Below are 22,592 nucleotides of genomic sequence, written 5' to 3'. Positions count from 1 at the left end.
GGCGATGATTGGCTCCCGCAGACTCAGCTAGGTATGACTCCTCGGACACAGGAAGATGCTTGGATGGTTGGTTGTAGCAGGCTCCCCTCCCTCCCAAGGTGCAGTCTAGGAAGCTCTTACTACATCTGTATACAAAACCACTGCTGCCAAGTTCACAGGACTTTGTTTAGGAAACCAGAGACAAAGGCTGCACCAAGTTCTTTGTCCCCAACATGCCACTGCCCATACTTTCTAGCCATTTACAAATGGCCCATGCTGTCATTCACTTAGTCTTTTTCTTTCCTTGGGCTCACTTTTAAAAACGACTGGCCTGGTTATAAGAAATATCTATAAAATTGTGGATTTGATATGCTAGCCATATGCATTTTCTAATATACATCAACAGGAGGAATATACTCTTTGACCCAACTTTCACTTATATATCACATATATTTGCGTATAAGCTGACCCGGATATCAGCCAAGACACCTAATTTTACCCCAAAAGCTACATTAAAAATGTGCTGGAAAACTTGGCTTATACAAGAGTATATACGGTACTCTTATAAATATAGGTGTGAAATGTTATGCATACATACACAAGGTTACTATTCTCATAGTAACATTACCCCCAATATTGGGTCCACACCCTGGAGTGATGAGCCTAATCAATAATCACCCCAAGTGGGACAGAGGAAGAAAAGCTCTGGTTTATTCGGAGGAGAGCCAAGGGAGCATGTGTCAGTACAGAGGCTATTTGGTGGGTGCTTGAATTATCCTGGTCTCCATGTGATATTTATACTAATTTCTTCTAACTATTAATCCCATGTTACATGCAGGTGGGCTATAATTCTTAAGCTAGATGACAGGCTACACGAAGCCATCAAAGAAAACAAGTCCAGCAAACATAAAAATAAAGAACTATATAACGCATTATCTTGGCACCTACTTTCCAACTCTCTATCAATCTTACACACGGGCCGAGAAAACTAGAGGAGCCACTTGGATGCCAACATGGAGTCAAATACTAATTAGCATTCAAGATTCCTCTGAGCCTTGGGACACAGTCAAAATGTCCAGTGATAAATACATAAAAAATCCATTGCACTGTTCTGTGACGCTCACCTTCCTGACAAAATGGGTGCATAGCAAATGTGAAGAAAGCTGATGGAGCCCGGCTATCAAAAGATATAGTGTCTGGGGTCTTAAAAGCTTGAAGATAAACAAGTGGTCATCTAGCTCAGAAGCAACAAAGCCCACATGAAGAAGCACACCAGGCTGTGTGCTCACAGGTGTTGATGGGATCAGGTATTAGACATCTAAGACCCAGAACAAAATCATGCACAATGTGAATGGGGTACAGATGGCATGGAGTGGAAACCCAATGCCCTTTTGTAGACAAAAAAATTTAAAACATAGCTGATTCAAATATCAAAATGGCTACTGTCTTGTTCACAACTCACAATAGCACAATCTGAATGCCCCTCCCTAGGGGACCGGTTACATAATAAACCATTACATAATCATAAGTAAGGAATGAGGAAGCTCCCCATGAGCTGCGAAGGAACTGTTGTTAAGAAAATAGAACAACCGTGTATCGAACACTTTCTATGAAGGAGGAGGGAGTTCCTAATTCGATACGGCTATAATCTTCTGAGCGAAGAATACCGCCGACGAACAAAGAAACGACGTTAGCTGATGAGGGGATGGGTTTGTTAGGGATGGGAGGAAAAATGTTCATATTCGTTGTTTTTAAACCACACGAATATGTCACATAGCTAAACAATTAAATTATACTCATTTAATCATTTTTATAGAGACCCTTGTCCATGCACTGCTTTAAATGATCTCATGAGCCATCGATGGTATGTGTCCTCCGTTTGGGGATACACTACTTTAGCTAACGAATTAGACCCTGCCCCCTCCCAGCACTTCCATAAACATAGAGAAGGTACTGGGGTGCAGTCTCAACTTATGACTAGCAGGTGAAAGTCCCAGACAAGGCAGGCCCATTCCTAATGTCGAGAAGGAAGTGGAAGATCCCCATCCTTAAAGAAGGCTCTCGAACCAGTCCCTCTGCTCACGAAACCTGTCTTGGTCAGGCATCCCTAGATCACTGGAGAAACAGAAACAGTGATACATACTCATGTGTGTAGATAGATAGGTAACTTGGTAGGTAGGTAGTTAGGTAGGTAGATCGATCGATCGATCGATCGATAGATAGATAGATAGATAGATAGATAGATAGATGGATGACAGATAAACTTATTTCCAAGACTGGCTGATACATTTGTGAGGTCTGGAAAATCCAAAATCGATAGCTCAGAAGACAAACCGGAGGCTTTCCACAGGCCTTTGTCCAAGCTCCTGAGGTCCGGCAGTGGGAAGGGTGCAGAGCTTTGAGGGAGAATGAGTTCTGCCAAAACAGTTTTTACAGTCTGACCGCAGACCCCTCCCCAAAGAATTCCCTTTCCAACTCATCGATTACGTTTCATTAGCTTACATGACGGAAAGTGATTACATTGTATTGCATTAACAACATTATAGAATAACAGCTGGCAAAATAACCGCGCTTTGGCAAAACCGCAGGGAACTATAGCCTAGCTAAATTGATGCATAAAATTAATCCTCACAAATGTCTGCAGCGAGGCTGTGAGGGTTATGTCCCCGAGGAAGGTGATGGGCTGCGTCTGCATTGGCAGATGCACTGTGATAGAATGAGAACAAGGGCTGCAGGGGAACGCCGCTGCCAGTGGTTTCTGGTCTAAACCAAGGGTTCTAGAGGAAGGGATGTGAGCACCAACAGGTGAGGCACTCACGACTACCCCCTCCTCCTTTCCCTCCCCCCACCCCGCTCCTTCCCCCAAAGCTGACCCAGCGTATGTGACAGAGAATGCCAGCTGTGGGTAGGATGGATGTGTGCAGGTGAGTCTGTCTCTGTTCTCCTACTGTTTCTATAGCACACTGGTGGGTGACGTTAAAGAACAGAAATTTATTCTCGCGTCCTTTAGGAGACTAGAAGTCCAAGTTCAGCTGTAGAGGAGGCTCTCTTTCTGTTGATTCTGGAAGAAGACCTGGTTCTCAGTTTCTGTAGCCCCAATGGCCTTTCTTGGCTCCTTGGCAATCTTCCTGTAGCAGCTACCTACGCTCACCCCACTCCCGCCCCCACCCCACTGGTCTCTGTGCTTGTATATCTCTGTGTAAATCAGAAGTGATTAGGTTTAGGCACACACACACTCCCTCCACTGATCTGTTCTCATTAAAATAAAGAAAATTCTTCTCAAAGAGGATTGCAAGCACATGTATGTGGGGAGACATACATGTCTATGTACCTTCCGGAAGTTGGTGTAAGCAACGCCTCTGGGTGAGTAGCTGAGTCCAGAGGGCTCTGGCACATGGCTGGTTACATTTGAGTTAATGCCGCCTGAGGCTGCATTAGTGGTTCACACACCATATGACTGTGTTGACCCACGTAGAGGTTGCGGTCATCCCAAATGGTTGGGGCTTCTCCCCTCACGACTTGGTAAGCGTCCTCTTCTGAAAAAGCTGGAGGATGGCCGCGCTTTTCGGGAGCCTCAAAATGGGGCTGTGCAGAGGGACATGCAAGATCTCCTGATTACAGGTAACCACATACGTCACAAGAAGAGGTTGTACAATAGGCATACGCAACACAGGAAGGGGATAAGGTAGGGGTGTACCCGAAATAGGAAAGAGAGGGACATGGGGTACACATGTGATAAGATGGATGGGCCCTAGACTCAAGATGGCAGCCTAACCTTGGTCCTCCTTGAGTTGGCTTGTCCTATTCTGAGCTCTCCTTCAGGAAAGCAATCCACTAACCTTATCAGAAGGGAGTGGGCCCGACTTGGGGTGAGACAGACTATACAGTTTGATTGCTGTAGGTGGCTGATAACCCTCAGGGAGAATAACCTCTAAGCAGCTTGCTTTGATCTCCAAGTGTACAGTCATTTACCATGTGATACAAGCAGCGTCCTAGGTTTGGCATATATTGGGGGGAGACAATCTGGGGAAAAACCTTTTTGCATCCCACAACTATATGATTAAAAGAATAATAGATCAAGAAGACATAACCATAATAAACATATATGCCCCTCAATGAAGGACCCTTAAAACTTATCAGTCAAAGCCTCATAGGGTTGAAGAGAGAAACAGACTTCAATACACCACTCTCAAGGAAAGACAGATCATCAAGAAACAGAAGAGCTCAACAACACAATCAGCCAGCTTGACCTCCTGGGGATACAGAGCACTCAGGACAAGAACAACACAGTATAATGTTCTCCAGTGTACGTGGTACATACTCAAGAATGGACCACACAGCAAGCCTTAATACATTAAAAATAGATCCTACAATCTATTTTCTAAAACACTGATTGTCATATCTATTCTAGAAATTCTTTCTTCTGTTAGAGAACACATTGATTTCCTTTCCTCTTTCCAACATCCCTTGGGTTGGCGTTTTCTGTAAGGTTGAGTTTTTCATGGGTTTGAGATTACCCTGTGATAAAAAGTATATTTTCTACCTTATTCATAATACTTGCACCTTTAATTGGCACATTGATTAGTGTATCTCTCTAGTTTGAGTTAGGTCAACCTTGTCAAAAATAACTCAGATTAACACAAAAATTTTAAAGACAAAAAATATTTTTAAATGCCATCTGTTTTTTCTTTTCTTTTTTTTTAAGATGAAAATGTAAGGAAAAATATGTTTTGTTTTGGTTTTTTAAAAACATTTTATTAGGGGCTCACACAACTCTTATCACAATCCATACATATACATACATCAATTGTATAAAGCACATCTGTACATTCTTTGCCCTAATCATTTTCTTTTTTTTCTCTCCTCTTTTCTTTTTTTACATTTTGTTAGGAGCTCATAAAACTCTTATCACAATCCATACATATACATACATCAATTGTATAAAGCACATCTGCACATTCCCTGCCCCAATCATTCTCAAAGCATTTGCTCTCCACTTAAGCCCTTTGCACCAGGTCCTCTTTTTTTTTCCCATCTGTTTTTTCATACTAAGGAAAAATTTTATTCAAATTAGTTCATAGAGAATGATCTGTATTCATCAAAACCACCTGTCTTTGGCATTATTATTAGATAGTTTCAGCCTTAGTTTTGTTTTTTTTTCATATCTTACACAAGCCAATATACCCATTCACATACACTTTTCTGTTGCTCAACCCCACCAAGTGGGGTTATAGTCATCAATGATAGCAGCTCCCATTTTCTCCCCCGCCCCTCTCTTCCAGTACCCTCAGGGAACCCTTGTTACTGTTTCTGAAGGGTTATCTATCTTGACTTTCATGTACTGAAAGATCTTAAATATACAAGTAAGAATACGCAAATCTAACTTGGTTGAGGAGGTTAATCAAATAAAAACCTTAATGTAAGGGGAGGAAAGATGGAAGAACTAGCATATAGTTATGTGGTTCATCAGTGCCACACCGTACCCTGGATTTATCATTTCTTCTGTGTGGCCCCTTTAAGGGACTGTTCAATTATCTTACAGGTGGGTTTTGGGTCTCCACTACATCCACACCCCTTCACATCACTTTGCTTACATCATTTTTTCTTACATAAAAACATTACTATTGGGGGGGGGGGAAGAATCTTATGTTTTGAAAGTAACTTGTTTTGTTGTTGTTGTTTTTTGTTTTAATTTAGGAGCAAGTCTTTCAACCCTTCCCTTACAAAATTTCAAATTGGAATTTTTCTGAATCTGTATAAGTCAGGCAATATTTTCATTCTGACTCTGCTACGGTACATACTTCAAGTTTTGAGCCATTGCTGTTTATAAATGGTCAAAAGCCCAAGACTCTGTTGCACACAGTAATAGCCAAATGGACTGTCTAATGTCTAGCCAACTAAATTATCTTGCCTAAGAAATCTGAGCCAAACACACTTCTGATATTAACAGACGTCATCTTCCTCATCTACCGCACAGGAAAGTCTTATCAAAAAGGAAAAGACCTGTTTTGATCTGACTTGATTTTAGTGTGCTCCGATTAGTTGCCAAAGACTCAGCTTCCTTTTGTTACAATTCTTTTTAAGAATTTTTATTTTCAAATCCTTTCTAGGGGCAAGCATGTAACTGTTGGATGTAATTGTGGAATCCATACCTTTCAGAAAACTGGAATCCTTCCTTCCCATCCCTGCTTCTGGGTCTCCATCTCAATTTCTGTTGTGCTTCAGGGCCCCGAGGAGGTTTTAGGGGGTCACACATGCCAAATTTCCAGTTCCTAGGATTTAATGAATCTGAAGTTGCTCACTGGATTGTCTTTCAAGTTATACCTAGCAACTTTCTCACCAACATTTGTCTGGGTCTTCAGTTCCCTGTGTGACTTGGAAGCAAAATATTTGCTGAGGAGTTCTGCTGTTTCTTTGACTTCTGCTAAGATGACATGAATCCGTCTGCACCAGGGCTGACCCTCCCTGCCTTCCTCCTCTGAATGTAACTCAAAAGACCTTTGTGTTGTCCCCAGTAATTAGTGCAGCCCTAGCTCATTCTAGGCTTCGGCATTCCTCAGACTCTGCCTTTGATCTCTGCTCAGCCTTTGAATTTTTCTTTGGTCAGGAGCCATGTCTTCCATCTCTCCTGCCTGCCTGGCCTCCTCAAAGAGTTCCAGGAATGCCATCACCTCTCCATATTCTCTCTCTCTCTCTCTCTCAGGTCCTGAGCACCCTGTGGGTAGGGTTACTTCTGAGACAATGACTGCTTTAGACTCTTGGGCCAGCGACACATCTGTTTTCGTTTTCTTTATTAGCCAAAGCTCTTTTTTGGCACATAACAAAATTAACTGCAACAAACTTAAGCAGATACTGATTTTATAGTAAGAGCCTGTGAGTGCCTCCCAGAGGCTAAAGGCAAGAATTTAGGTAGGCATCAGGAAAGGCTGGAGTCAGGTGCTAGAGAGTGACTGAGTCACACTGTCTCCTGTCCCTAATGCTCACTGAGCTTCTACTTCATTTCCTCTCTATGCTGAATGACTGTCTATGCCTTACTGGGCCTCATGGCAGAATATGATGGAACCATCTCTCCTAGGTTATTCACTGGGGCTTCATTTTTCCAAAGTAATGGATCCTAAATCCCAATCCCAATAGTTGAATTATCAGGAGGCATGTGGTACAAATAATAAGGCCACAGACCCCGTCTTCCTGTGATGGTAATCCATTGTCAGGCACCATCGATTTGTGGTTGTTACTTTATTGTTAGGCGCCATCAACTCAATTCGGACCAACATTCACCCCATGTACAGTCACTAACACACTGCCTCACCTGCACTGCCCTCACAGTTAATTTTGAGCCCAATATTGTACCCACTGTGTCAACCGGTCTCCTTGAAGGTCTTCCTCTTTTTTAGTGACCCTCTGCTTTGCCAAACATCATGTCCTTTCTGGTCTCTCCTGGTAACATGTCTGAAGTATGTGAGATGAAATCTCACCATCCTTACTTCTAAAGAGCATTCGTGTTGTACTTCTTCCGACACAGGTTGGTTGGCTCTTCTGGAAGTCTGTGGTCTATTTAATACTTTCAGCCGCATCATAATTCAAATGCACCAAGTCTTCTTCCTTATTCCTTGATCGCTTTCACATGTCCATCAGGGGACTGAATGTCTCAGGAAGTGGGTCATGCGCACCTCAATCTTCAAAGTGACGTCTGGATTAGATAGGCAGCTTCAAGTTGAAACAATGAAAACAGGAACCTATCCTAATCGATGCCTAACCTCCGTCTGGTCCTTAATTCATTCAGCACTCTTCTAATTGTTAGGGATCTGCAGAGGACACAAAAGAGAATCCTTCAAACTTCTTTTTTATTCTTATCAAATACTTTTATTGGGAGCTCTTACATCACTTGTCACAATCCATCCATTCACCCAGTGTGCCAAGCACATTTTCACATATGCTGCCATCATCATTTTCCTTTGTTCTTTTTGCCATCATCATTTTCAAAGCATTCTCCTCCCATTTGAGTCCCTGATATCAGCTCCCCATTTCTTTCCCCTCCCTCCCCTTCTCATGAACCCTTGATAAGTTATAGATTATTATTTTCATCAAAGTTCTGATTTGCTAAATGTATAGTGTTTATCTAACTCTTGCTGGCTCTCCGCCCACTTTTTTTTCAATGTGGCAAGATCTGTCTCTAGTCCTTCCATAGCATCATATCAAGGACAATCGTTTCAAATACTGTCTCCCCTTCTGTACCCACTGCTCAGGAAGCCACCAGTATTTCAAATACTGGCAGGCTCAGTCCCAGTTGACAGGTTTCAGAAGAGCTAGATCTAGACGAAGATAAACCAGGAAGAAAGGCCTGGCAAATGAAAGCCCTAAGGATTGGAACAGAATATTGTCCCACTGGACTCAAACATACCAGAAATATTGAAGATGACCTAACTGCAAGGTCAGCAGTTCAAAACCACCAGCTGCTCCTGGAGCCTCACAGGGGAGTGTGAAGGTGTCCCATAGGGTCACAATGAGCCAGCATGGATTTGATGGCAGTGAGCTATTTGCTATACATTAACTGTTGGGCTGGGCTTGGAGAGTACGATGATGTGTTTATCAAGACATTTAAACTTTAAATAATAGAAAATGCCATTCAACTGGCTCAAGCAATAAACAGATTAGTTATCTCACCAAACAAAAATTCCCAAAATAGGTTAGGTCAGTTTTTTGTTTTTTTTTTCTTTTTTTTTTTCCCACTGTGCAACCCACTTCAATGCCTGAAGCCCACAGGGTAAAGCCAGGCAATGGTTCGGGGTGACAGTTTGATTTGGCATGGGATACTGAGAGGCCCATGGGATTGGGCCTGCCACAAATCCAAACCCATGCACAGGTTAGGTCAGTTTTAAGACTGATTAATTTATAAATCCACCAGCATAACGAGAACTGCAATTTCTTTTTATTTCTCCATTTTCTTTTCCCTAGCCAAATGATGCATTCTTAGCGAGCTGTCCTCTTGGTTTCAATGCAGCTGCCCCTACCCCAGGCATCACCTCTTCCCGAGACAGCCTATTTGGAGAAATAAGTACTGTTACTTTCCATGGGTCGTTTATTATTATTATTTTTAAACTTCATGGTGGAGAAAAAAACCTTTCCTAGACATACTTTCAGCCTTCTGATGACATCTCATCCGGATTTGCTCATGCTCATGCTTAAACTGATCAGGGTTCACTCTCTGGGGCAGGGGCAGTGCTGGGGGCCTCTCCCCTCTGAAGCTCACCAAGTGATGAGTTGAACAAAACCGGGATTCTACCAAAAGGAGGAAGGGGAATGAATGATGGCCAGAAATGCCACCGAGTATTTCTATCACATGATTAAAAAGACAAGTACAAATTGTGACAGAGACTTTGATCAGTGACCAGAGAAGCAGGTATTGAGAGAGAGAGAGGTAACAGGGAGCCCTGGTGAGGACACAGGATCGAAGGCCACACTTAGGAAGTGAAAGATGAACAAGAACTAGGCCAGCAAGGCAGGAGGGGGAACTCTCCAGGCAGAAAGAACAGGCTTAGCTCATTCAAGAACATGAAAGGAGGTCGGTGCTGCTGGAGTCGTGGGAGGGAGGGGCAGAGCAGCACAGAATGAGGGTGAGACAGCAGGTGGGACCTTTCTCTGGAACCAGGGAAAGGTTTGGGTTTATCTGAAGAGCAAACATGTGAGAGTCTCACTGCCATTGAGTCAATTCTGACTCATAGCGATGGAGTAGAATGGTTCCTGTGGACTTCTGAGGCTGTACATCTTTCCTGGAGCAGAAAGCCTCATCTCTCTGTAGAAGAGCTCCTCGTGGCTTAGAACTGCTGATTCTGTGATCAGCTGCCCTCTATACCATCAGGACTCCAAGGGTCTAAAACAGGAACTTGGTGCGATCTGACTTGTAGTTTTTAAAAGAACTGTTTGACAGTTGTGTAGAGAATAGATGGAAGGGAAGGTCAAGGTCACTCGCTCACTTGCTCACTCACCCACTGCTGTCAAGTGGATTCTGACTCACAGCAATGCTGTAGGCAGAATAGAACTGTCCTTGGGCATTTCCAAGACTTTTCATCTTTATGGGACCAGAAAGCCCATTTTGTGTCCATGAGCTGATGGTGACTTGGCCTGGGCCAGGACAGTAGAGATGGAGGGACATAGACAAAGTTGAACATGAACGGGACTGTTGGTATGCAGGGGATACTAGGATGAGCTAGTCTCAGGAGTTCTTTTCCAGGGCTAAGATCCTTTTGAGGGCCAACACTGGCATGTTGTTGTGGGTGTCCTTGGGTCTGCTTTGACTCATAATGACCCAAGGTGACAAGATTTTAACCACTCAAGTTATGTCTATCATTTTGATCTCCTAGAGTCATCTCTGTAATACTTTCTGTTTGGTAACCAGTTATTCCCACCCCTCCATTATGGAGAGAGGGAAATCATTTCCCTCTAGACCCCACATATGTAACTTGGGCTCACCCTATCATCCATAGGCTTCTGCAAGCCAGCATCTCACTATTTAGGCTCTGATACTCCTTTTCCCTCCTGTGGCTTTAGATGTTATGATTTACAATCCTCCAGTCACTGATGTTGGTGTGCTTCTTCCATGTGGCCTTAGTTGGCATCTCACCTAGATGGCTCCTAGGCTGGAAACTCGATGGAAACAGACCACAAGGTCTTTCTCCCTCAGAGTTGCAGGTGGGTTTCAAACACCCACCTTTCCGGCTCTCCACTGGGGTTCCTTGGGGACGGAACTCAAGCGACTCCACACTGGTGCCACTGCCACGTGGGCAGGGCAAGAGTTTAGGGAGTCCAGAAAGTGAGGGAAGATGGGACCACAAGATTGGGGCCAGAGATGGTGTGATCTCAGGCCAGCCTCTGAAGAAGAGGGATGTGTGAGCAGGGCGTGGCAGGCTGTGCAGGTGGGTTTGAAGAAGCAGACAGAGCAGGAGGAGAAGCAGCGGAGGCGGAGGTAGGGAGTGGAGGTTCCTGGAGGGAGAACACAGGAGTGCTGGCCTTGAGAAATGAGTCTGTGAAGGGATGTTTTGGGAAAGGAGTCTGGAAAAGTCATGGGGCTCAGAGTGAGGAGAATACAGAGTCAGGGTAGGATAATATTATAGTTCGAGATGACGATGGTACCATGTCAGTCATGAGGTAGAGAGAGAGACAGAGAAAGCCACCAGGAAGGAAGAAACTTAACGTAAAGACTGGAAAGAGGTAGCCATTCTCCCAGCCCCCTCACCTAAGCCAAATGTGGACATTGAGGCCCTGGGAGGGGCAGTGACGAGTCAGGGTGCCCAGGAGTGGGGACAAGTCGGGGGAGGGTGTGTGTGCAGTTGGGTGACGGTGTGTGTGTGTGTGTGTGTGTGTGTGTGTGTGTGTGTGTGTGTGTGTGTGTGTGTGGCCAGACGCTGCTGCGGAAGGCCGGGGATGAGAAGGAGGGGCTGGGTGACAGTGCAGACGCGTGTTGTGTTTTGGGGAACTGACCCCTGGCAGGCCCTATCCCAGGCACTTCCTCCGCCCCTCCCCTGGTCCTTCCCCACCGCTCTCTCTGCGAGGAACCCACAGTGAGGACATTTCCTGATGCACCCACAACGCCCAGGAGTTGCCTTGGGAGCATTCTGAGCGCTAGACTGTCAACACCTGGAGCCGCCTAGCTTGCTCGGGGAGACAACCCTTGTCCCCTGCTCGCGGAGCCCGCGAGCCACAGACAGACAGACCATGTCCCTGGCAGAGGCCATCCGCCTGTGGAACGAAGGCGTGCGTGCGGCCGACCACAAGGACTGGAAGGGCGCTCTGGATGCCTTCGCCGCCGTCCAGGACCCCCACTCCCGGATCTGCTTCAACATGGGCTGCGTGCACACCATCCTGAACGACATGCCCGCGGCTGAGAAGGTGGGTATGGGTGGGGGTGGAGGGATCCCTCTCCCTGCTCTCCGCGCTTCGCTTATGGCGGGCTCTCTACCCGGGCTGCACTTCAGAAACCACGGAGACTTTTATTCCAACAAGAGACACTCAGGCCCCACCTCCCAAGATAGCGATGTCATTGATGGAGCGGGGCTTCCGCAATCAGGGCTTTCAAATGCGCCCCTGGCGGCCAGGGCCGGCCCCCCAGCCTCAGATGGAGCTCCCCTTGCCTTTCCCTCCACTTCATCAATCCAACCATTCTCGAATCATGTCCAGGCGGAAACGGGTCCGCATCTGACTGCTGGCACCTGGTCACAGGGACCCTCCTCACTCGCCCAGACTTGGTCCGGTCCGTTTCGCCTGCCGCGTCCATAGAGGGAGACCCCATGTCCGCGGAGGGGACTGTGTGGGGGGTGGTGACGTGGCAGAGTTGGTTCCCACTCAGAGCGACCCTGTGCACAGCCCAACGTAGCATCGTCAGGTCCTGTGCCATCACATGATGGTTGCTACGTTTGAGTCCCTGTGTAAATCCATCTCCTGCAGGCTCTTCCTCTTTGTAGCTGACCCCTCTAAAGTAGAGGAAGACGGACAGAGAGAGGAACGGACACATGGACTCAACGTAACATGGACTGTGAGGACAGTGCAGGGCCGGGCAGGGTTTGTGACCTGAGTCTGAACAGCACCTAACCCCTACCGTCAGGACGACTTCACCAAGCATGCCAGCGTCTCCGCTCACTGTCCCTCCTGATACCGTGTCTGCCAAACTCTCCTCAACCTTCCTCCCTTCAAAGTAGCATTCTAACCAGGTTTCCTACCAGACAGAACTATCCGTTCTCCTGGCAGTACATGGTACAGTCGGCAGTCTTTTCCATAATTCAAATGCATCCGTTAGTCTTACATACTTATTGTCCAACTTTGAGGCAAGCATACGAGGCAACTGAAAATACCATGGCTGGTGAAAAACACTTTTATCTCTTAATATCATTATTTGACTAGCGAATAGACATATCCTGCTGTGACACTTCAACTTAGAATTGTCTTTCACCGTGTTTAGGATTTTACTTACTAAAGTAGAAAAAACAAAACAGAACATGGCTTGGGACAGTCACACATTAATCCTCAAAATGACATCTTTATTCTTTAATATGCTAGAAAGATCTTATGCAGCAGATTTGCAGCCAAATGTGTTGGCTGCTTGTACCACTGTGAATCTTCTTACCACTGTGAAAATGTTACATTGTGACTTTTCACTGTCGTCTTTGCAAGGCAGTGTGGACCAATGGCTGGCTTCTAGTCAGAAGGGACAGTAATATGTGAGCGAGGTCAGCAAAAAAAAAAAAAAAAGCCAGCTCCTCTTAGGAGCTGCTGACGAGTAGGTGAACAAGTCTCAACCACATCCTGCTGAAATGCCTTCCCGGTCGGACAAGTAGATCAAGGCTCCAGGATCGACAGACCTGACAGCAGGAACAGGAAAATCATCCCCTCCTTTCCCCCCATACACACACCCCTGGTAGAGGGAGATTGCTAGAGCCCATCCCTGCAGGGGCTGCCTGAGGGGCCAGGCAGACAGTACACAGATTCTGAGAGGGATGGAGACAAAGGGACATTGTCAGGGAGAAGGGATTGTGTGGGGAAGGCAGCTGGTTGGGGAGCAGCTGTGTCAGCTGTGATTGTGGGCTGAACCTTCAGCTCATGGGGTCCTTAGAAGGCTGTGCAGGCCCCTCTCACCTCTCAGCTCACCTGCACATGCACCTTCTTGCTCACTGCTCAGACTTCTCCTTCGGCCGGGGTGTGCCTGGTCTTCTCTTGCTCTATGCCTATCTTTGTCTTTCCCGTGAGCCCTGACTAGAATGAGCGGCATCTTCTAGACACAATCTCATTTATTTTAATCTAGTCAGCAGTCCCTAGGAACAGGTAGCAATACCCCAGTTTACAGAGGGGAAACTAAGGTTCAAGGACCTTAGGTCACTTGCTACAACACAGGCAACTAGGAAACGAAGAAACAGACGTTCTGACCCAGTCTGTCTAATCCCTAAACCTCCCAGCACCCTTAGACACCAGCCATTCCCATGGCTCCTTGAGCGGTGTTGGTTTACCCAGTAAGTAAGGTAAGCGCGGGCTTAGTTGCGCTTACTCACGGATCTGTAGTGGACAGCTTCACCTTTTATCATCTGCCGCTCTCTCTTTCCCACAGCACTTTCCTACAGCCTCAAAGGCTCTTTTCAAAGTGCAGTCCCTGGCGGGAAAGAGCCCTGGTCGTATGGGTTCCCTGTGAGGCTTGCTCTGGGGCTCACAAACTCGGGTTCTCCAGCCATGTGAGGCTCTTTGGTCACATGCATGTAGCTTGAAGTGCAACTGAAGAATGTTAAGGGATATTATTCCCAGAATGGTGATTTCATTTGCTTGTAAAAATACATTTACGGGTCCTGAATAATTCTTCACCTATTGTAGCGGACAGGATTGGCTCTTCCACCTCAAAAGTTTGCCGACACCTGGCCGCTTGCTAATCGCTAGGTCAGTAGTTCAAAGCCACCAGCTGCCCTGAGGGAGAAAGATGAGGTTCTCTGCTCCTGTAAAGATTTGTAGTCTTGGAAACCCACAGCAGGCAGTTCTATTCAGCCCTGGAGGGTCAGTAGGAGTCAGAATTGACTTGATGTCATGGGCTTATTTGGGCTTTCTTTCTGTAGTAAGTAGTTTTGAATGGTTTTCAGCACAGGTGAACTTGTCCGCTGTAGATTACTCCATGAACACAAGTAGGCCTGTGCTTCTGTTGCATGCTGGGTAATGCACCTGTACCCCTGGCTCAGCCTCTGGGTCATCTCACAGCTCCTGACTGCTTTGTACGGCCCCTTCTCCCCACAGGCCTTTACCCAAAGCATTAACCGAGACAAGCACTTGGCGGTGGCTTACTTCCAGCGGGGGATGCTCTACTTCCAGACAGAGAAGTAAGTGGTACCGTGCTGCGCACGCTGGGGGAGTTTACTGAGAAGCCTGAGCGAACCCAGGGCTGCTGACTTGGTGTTTGAGAAATGTGTTCCCAGCCTCCGTCAGGAAGCCTGGCTGGACTTTCTCTGGGCAGTTATGCACTAAGCATGAGGTTGAAGCCATCACTGGTGAGGGAAGGTCAGTGAGTCACCCTGACTTTAAGTCATCTGTCTATTAGCTCAGAGCACTGGAATGTGCAAACAGTTAATGCTAGTAAGAAAAGGTTGTTTTGGTTTTTTGTGCATATTATTATCTCTGCAGTTCTGTCTAGATAAGGTAGGTGGGATAAACAATCTGGAGGAGAAAACAACACAACAGTACCGGGACCAACGTTTTGGGGGGACATGGGAGAGGGGAAGGTGGGGGAAAGGAAGTGGGTGTTAACAAACCTAGGGGCAAGGAAGCAACAAGTGATCTAAAATCGATGGCAAGGAGGGTGTAGGAGGCCTAGCAGGGCTTGATCAAGGGCAATGTAACCAAAAGGAATTATTGAAACACAAATAAAAGTAGAACATGATAGAGGGAACAAGAGGAAAGTCAAGGAAATAGAGGAAAGAACTAGGAGGGCATTTATAGAGGTCTAAATACAGGCATGCACATATGTAAATATATTTATATATGACGATGGGGAAATATATCTATGTACATATATTTATAGGTTTAGTATTAAGGTAGCAAATGGACATTGGGTCTCTACTCAAGTACTCCCTCAATGCAAGAACACTTTATTCTATTAAACTGTCATTCCATGATGCTCCCCTTCCCAACATAATTGCTGAAGACAAAGTGGGTGCATAAGCAAATGTGGTGAAGAAAGCTGATGGTGCCTGGCTATCAAAAGATATAGTGTCTGGGGTCTTAAAGGTTTGAAGATAAACAAACAGCCATCTAGCTCAGATGCAACAAAGCCCACATGGAAGAAGCACACCAGCCTGTGTGATCGTGAACGTCAATAGGATCAGGTATCAGGCATCTAAAACCCAGAACAAAATCATGCACAATCTGAATGGGGGTGGGGGTGGGACTGTGGAGTGGAGACCCAAAGCCCATCTGTAGACAGACAATTGGACATCCCCTCACAGAGGGGTCACAAGGGAGAGATGAGCCAGTCGGGATGCAAAATAGCGCCAATGAAACACACAACTTTCCTCTAGTTCTTTGGTGCTTCCTTCCCCCCACTAGCATGACCTCAATTCTACCTTACAAATCAGATGAGAGCAGAGCATGCACACTGCTACAAATAAGAGCCTGAAACACAGGGAATCCAGGACAGATAAACCCCTCATGGCGAACAATGAGAATAGAGATACCAGGTTGATAGAGGGAAGGTGGGGAAAGAAAAGGGGAATCAATCACAAGGATCAACCTATAACCCCCTCTCAGGTGGACAAACAACAGAAAAATGGGTGACGGGTGACAGAGGATGATGTAAAATATGAAAATATAATCTATAACTTATCAAGGGTTCATGAGGGAGGGAGGGCGGGGGCAGGAGGGGAAATACGAGGAGCTGATATCAAGGGCTCAAGTGGAAAGAAAATGCTTTGAAAATGATGACGGCAGCATATGTCCAGATGTGTACAATAGATGAATATATGGATTGTGATAAGAGATGTAAGAGCCCCCAATAAAAATATTTCATAAAAAGAAAAGGAAAAACAGAAATGCCTTCCTCATTCCAGCAAAATCCGTTTCCAAACCCATTTCATCAAATTTAATTCAGCCACAAAATGAGAATAGGAGCTGTTCACGTATTGTCTAAGTGATCGGGTTAACACAGGTCAGGGGACAGCAGATGCACTGACACAAAAAGGCACCCAGCGTCGCTGTTCGGTTAAATACCCAGACTGCAAAGCCACTGTGACGCGGACTTGCCTGCATGTGCCAACAGCACAGCCCAATCCCAGCGATGCTTCCCGGAACCAAGTCTCGAAAGCTGTGGACCAGAATGCCGTCAGCGGCTCTCTCTCCAGGTGCTGGGACTGTGGAAATGTTTGTTTTCTTCATTAAGTTTATCTGTATTTTAAAAAGTATTGCAATCAATGTTAATTAATTCATGAAAAGATATACAGAATCAAAGGAGATTGCAATCTCCACCCTATCAAAACCACATACCAAATCTGCAAATAATAAACGAAACCTGTCATTTAGATAGATCAAGGATCTATTTAGAGAAGCTCAGACAGGGAAACCGGTCCTGTGTCAAAGTCGTTTGGTCTGCATGCAGAGGTGGAAGAAATCAGCCCAGGCGAATGAAGAACTTTCTAGCAGTGCAAAGGGCCCGCACACAGTGTGCGTGAGAGTGCAGCAGGCCTATGAAGCACTGATGAGGCAGAGGGAACCCTGCAGAGGGCTGCCCGCAAGGTGTCTGAGCCCACTCTGAGCCTGAGCAATCTTGCAGACTTTGATCCTCGGACTTGGTTACAAGCAAAGCCTGTAAAAAGCCTACATGCGGAGTTGTTGCTATGGGCAACTCTGAGAAGCTCAGAGGAGTTACAAGATATAGGTGCATCAATTACCTGGATCCGTAAGAGCAGAGGTACGGTCTTCCCAGAAGAAAAGCGACAGGTAAAGAAAGACACAGAGGCAGTCTGGGGAGAGCCAACCTGTGCTTGCAGAGAGGAAACACAGGTCTTTGCATTTTAAGGACTTCTAGCAGCCTCTGGCTCCCTCTTCCCGTCCTCCTCCTGCTCCCTTCTGCAGGTGTACAGAAGACCCAGAGAGACTGGACTCCAAACCGCCAGCCGATCTTAAATCTCCAAAGACAAACGCTAGCCCCATCTTCTTAATCAGCCCTAACAACCTGAGCAGCCGTCGTTTTGGACTGGCATGACCACTATGGCACAAGGGCTTCTCTGTACGTCTTCACAGGATTGCAAATCTTCATGGGAGTGGGGATTCATTAACCAACAAAATCACCAACTATCTCCCCTGGAAAAGTGCACCTGGCACATGTAGTCTTATGAACAATTTCATGGGTTTTCGTATTCCTTAACAATCTGTATGTGAGCCCGTAGGGATCCATTCTAAGCCTACCTCTCCCATTCCAGTGGTGTCCACCTTCTAGAAGAGCCCACCAGCTCTTCCATCCATATTTGGAATAAACCCCGCATGTCCCTCTTCCTCAACCTTTTCAAGTTCCCCTCTTTTTAGTCCAGCCACGCCTCTCTCTCTCTCTCTCTCCTCACCAGCACTGCCCTGATTCAGACCCTCTTTATGCACTGAGAGTATCACAGTCACTTCCAAATGGACTTCCTGGCCACCGGGTTGTCCCTTCTGTCCATGTTCAAGAGCACTCTACATTTAAAAAAGGAGGACTGGCGGTAGAGTAAGGAGCTCTGGTGGCTAGTGGGTTATGTATTGGGGTGTTAACCACAAGGTTAGCAGTTCAAACCCACCAGCCGCTCTGTGGGAGAAAGAGGAGGCTTTCTGTTCTCTATAAAGCTTGACAGGCTTGGAAACTCACTGGGGTTGATATGCATGAGAATGGACTCAGAGAAAAATATGGCAATCTACCTTCATCAAAGTGACAGTCTCAGAAACCTGTAGGATAGTTCTGCTTCATGAGAATCTCCTCGATGCCAATGAATTGGGTTTTCTTTTGGCATCTACTCTCTGACACTTCTTTGTGAGTTTTTTTGAGAGAAGAAATTGTCACTTGCTCATTCAGTATGAACCAAAAACCCAAATTTGTTACCATTAAATCAATTCTGACTCACAGTGACCCTATAGGACAGAGTAGAATTGTCCCCGTGGGTTTCCGAAACTGTGACTCTGTACAAAAGCAGACTGCTACAGCTTTCTCCCTCCCTGCATCTGGTGGTTTCCAGCTGCCAACCTTGTCGTGAAGCAGGTCACTGATCCAACCCGCTGCCGGGGCATCAGTCCTGACTCCTGGACACCCTGTGGGAACAGAGTCGGACTGCTCTGCGTGGGGTGTGAGACTGTGAGTCTTCACGGAAGCACCCAGCCTGCTCTCTACCCCTCAGCGTGGCTGGGGGTTTAGTTAGCTACTCAACACTTAACTCACAGTGCCACCAGGGCGCCTTTCATTATAGCAGCTACTTAATAAGTGCTTGTTGGGTTAATTAAACAAATGTGAACCAACTAGAGTCTCTGCCTCTGGGAGTGTCCATGGTAAATAGTCGCTGTAATACAAGGCAGGATGAGCGAAGTCCTGTTGGAGATATTTTAAAGTACATAAGCGTAATGGGACCCAGAGAGCCCATTTTACACCGGGGGTGGGGGTGGGGGCACTCACCGCAGAATCAGCAGTTTGAAACTACCAACCGCTCTGTGGGAGAAAGCTGAGGCTGTCTACTCTGGTGAAAAGTTACAGTCTCAGAAACCCACAGGGGCAGTTCTACGCTGTCCGTGAGGAGTCAGCATCTACTGGGTGAGCATGAGACCTGGTGGATTAGGAATCTCCTCAGCCCTGTTATAGGATCTTACACGATGGTCTCCCTTCTGTTTTTGCTATGTGGTGCTGCTTTGTGAAGTGGCGACAGGACAAAGCTGAAGAGCATTTCTGAGAAGGCAGGTGTTGTCTGAGAAGGCCGGTGTGGCCAGGCGTCTCACCAGCCTTATCATCCGAAAGGGGAAGTGGGCCCTAAATTATCTTTCGGAAACCCATGCTTTCTGAGTTGGGGCTGTGAAGATAATGGTGGAAAGAGACGAAGCACCAACGCTTGTGGGAGTTTTTCACTTTTCATGGTCCACCAGAGAATTCGCACCAGGGTGAAGCTAGACATTCCCTCTGAAAATACCTCCATGCAGCAACAGAGTTCACACCAGCAAGAAGCCTGGCGGATTTCAGGTGTGATGGAAAGCCTTCACATGATTGGGAAGCCGTGTGCTTCACCAGGAATTGCATCCTGTGGAGAGGGCTGCCAAGGGTCTTGGGCCATCCCTGGCCAGTTCTCAGTGCCCTTGCCCAGCCGCATCTCCTGTTCCTCCGCCCGCCGAGTCCATGCTCTGCTCCAGCTGGGCCTGGGTCTTCCCAGACCTGTCTACATGCTAGGCTCACTCCTGCCCCAGGGCCTTTGTTCATGCCATTGCCCCGCATCTGGAATACCTTCCTCACCTGTCCACATAGTACTCGTCTCCCAGGCTATTCCTCAGTGAACGCTTCCGGCTTATCCTGACCCCTATGTCTTGTCGCTCCCCAGCTTCACCTTGGTGGCTCGCCAGTGTCTCTCAGGCCCAGTAAGTCTCCAACTCACTTGCGTTTCATTTGTCTTAGTTGTTTAACTCCTTCCATGGATCATCACTGCGTCAGCACAAAAGTCCGTGCATGCTTACAGATCGCAGCACAAATGCAATCTGTAGACATGTACAGGCTATTTATATCATGAAATCTCCCTGCAAGTGGCCAGGGGATCAAGAAGGAAAAAGGCCTGCGGATTTCTGAACAGGAAAGGGTGGGGACTCCAGCCTTTGTCCCCCTGGGGGGGGGGGCACATACCCAGGTGTTGGGGGTTTGGACTCCCCTGGGCTTGCTGGAAGTCTCCCTTCTGCTGGATACAAGCACAGGAGCTGCAGGAGTCCAGACTGCTTGGCGCCCAGGCGGGACAGGAGCAGTGGGGACTCTCCTGGTTAGTAAGGGAGCTTTACAAAGGGATGTAAAAGGGAAGAAAAGACTTTGAAACCTCTCTTCCGGGAGGTGGTGAACAGCCCAGCAAGGTGGCCCTGCAGCTGCCATCCTCCCACCTGGAAGGGGTGGTGGCTGAGTGCCCCTTGGGCCAGGACACTCCCAAGGGGGTCATTTTGTGTGGGCGTGAAGAAAGCACTCATGTCAGCCCAGCAGCCCCCCGGCGTCGAGCTGCCAGCACCTCTCTGAGGGACACAGGCTCAGCACAGGCTTGCTGTTTCAGAATTTTCCATGCGGCGGGAAACAGTGGGTGTGGACACGCCCCCTGGGGCCTGCCACCTGGGTGCAGCTCCGGGTCCCCTCGGAGGGGTGGAGAGACATGCAGCAAGGAGGGGCAGGGGGTGGGGGGCGGCAGAATGGGCAGAAGGTTTTTAGCTAGTTTCCATGGAGACCACCCCCTCAGACACCCGGTGACCCAGTATGAGTCAAAGTGAAACTGCTCCTTAGAACTTGGGGGCAGATACCTCAGAAGTGGGTCCCGAAACCAGTGGGTGGTCTTGAACCTGCAAGCTTTTGTTAGCAGTCTAACGTATTCATCGTTCGAATTATCCCAGCTATACACCAATTGTATCAAGCACATTTGTACATGTTGCCATCATCATTTCCAAAGCATTTTCTACTGAGTCCTTGGTATCAGCTCCTCTTTTCCCCTCCCTCCCCCAACCTTCCACCCTCATGAATCCTTGATCAATTGTATATTGTTATCATTATTTCATATCTTACACTGTTTGTTGTCTCCCACATTTCTATTATTCATCCCCTGAGGGGGTGTATATATCCAACCTTGTGTTAGGTTCGCCCTTTCTTCCCCTTCCAGGGGTTTTTGAAAACCTGTTTTTAAAGAGCGATTGAGCGGATACCTGACACTCCACCTGTTTTGTAACACAAAGCAAGCATTTTGAATAATCCCTCGGCCTTTCTCCTCCCTCCCTAAGGACAGTTCTCAGAGTGCCTGGACTTGCCCTTGGGATGCTCTTGGGCGCATCCTCTCAATCCGACGAAGCTGGGGAGTTGGAGCAGAAGGGGGAGCGCCACTTGGCAGCTGAATCCACCTGCCTCACCCCTCATGCGGGCGAACCGCTCACTGTATGGCTTTCTAGACCGTGTTTGTGCAAGGTTTCAGCAGGTTGACTGCTGTCTGAACAAACATGTCTGCATATGCCCAGTTCACATAGGCCCAGCAAGTTTTTATGCTAATTAATTTTTTTAAAACTTGCTTACTGAAATGAGGACTTGAAGCACTTGCTGATGCAGATCATAGTCTCTCTCTCTCTCTCTCTCTCAATACCTTGGTCCTTGGCTTCCCGTGAGAAAGAATTCACGCCGAAGCCCGGTTTGTGATCCAGGTGAGTTTTATAAAGGTTAGAAGTCTTTTCAGGCGTTACAGTAAAGGGAAGACAAGCCAGACAGAGTCTGCGGCCCCACCGTGCTGGGCTGTGCCACCTGGCAGCGCTGAACCGTGTGGCAGCCTCTAGGAGAGAGCCCGCGCGAAAGAAAACTTCTGACTTCTCAGGGGCCCTGTGTTAGGAGGCGTGGTCAACGATACTGATTAGCCCCATTGGCTGAATTAAGCCCACCTGGCCTGGATGGGTCCCACCCAGGTGTACCACCCCTTCCCGGCCCTGATCTTGAACAGAAGCCCGCCCTCCAGCTCCTATCCTGATACAGCACTCTCCTGTAGGGGCACCTTGGCCCAGAGAGGGACGGCTCCCTATGTGACTACCTAACCGAACCTTCCATGTGGATTACAATTTAATGGAAAGAAAAGCAAAATGCTCACAATTGGACCCATAGGCAGCAGCATCATGACAACTAGGGAAAGAGTGAAGCTGTCAAGGTCAAAGCTCACGGAGGCGCAGCAGCAGCCAAGAGATCAAAAGATCCATTGTTTGGGGGGAATCTGCTGCACAAGACCTCTCTAACATTTTGAAAGGCAGATTACTCTGGGGACCAAGGTGCACCTGACCCAAGCCATGGTATTGTCAATGGGCTCATGCACGTGAAAGCTGGACATTGAATTAGGAAGGCCGAAGGCCACTCGCTGCACCTGAATCGGGGTGCTGGAGAAGGACCTTGAAAG

At 47.1% G+C, this 22,592-nt stretch overlaps 1 protein-coding gene and 1 non-coding gene across 2 annotated transcripts in view; one reads left to right on the top strand and one right to left on the bottom strand.

The window, feature by feature from the left end:
• Window positions 1-8,706: 8,706 nt before the first annotated feature.
• On the bottom strand, window positions 8,707-8,838 carry LOC142437725 (small nucleolar RNA SNORA42/SNORA80 family). The gene has a single exon (XR_012782251.1). It is a non-coding gene; the product is annotated as a small nucleolar RNA SNORA42/SNORA80 family (small nucleolar RNA).
• A 2,655-nt stretch (window positions 8,839-11,493) lies between these two features.
• Window positions 11,494-22,592, top strand: part of NCF2 (neutrophil cytosolic factor 2) — a 34,602-nt gene continuing 23,503 nt past the window's right edge. The window contains exons 1-2 of the mRNA XM_075540497.1: window positions 11,494-11,865; window positions 14,740-14,822. Coding sequence (XP_075396612.1) covers window positions 11,692-11,865; window positions 14,740-14,822 — 257 coding nt within the window. The 5' untranslated portion in view covers window positions 11,494-11,691. The remainder of the gene's footprint in view (window positions 11,866-14,739; window positions 14,823-22,592) is intronic.

The sequence above is a fragment of the Tenrec ecaudatus genome, chromosome 1 (assembly GCF_050624435.1).
Source record: "Tenrec ecaudatus isolate mTenEca1 chromosome 1, mTenEca1.hap1, whole genome shotgun sequence".
Taxonomy (NCBI): Eukaryota; Metazoa; Chordata; class Mammalia; order Afrosoricida; family Tenrecidae; genus Tenrec; species Tenrec ecaudatus.
The sequence above is the reverse complement of the archived record's forward strand: the minus strand, read 5'-3'. Positions and strand labels throughout refer to the sequence as shown.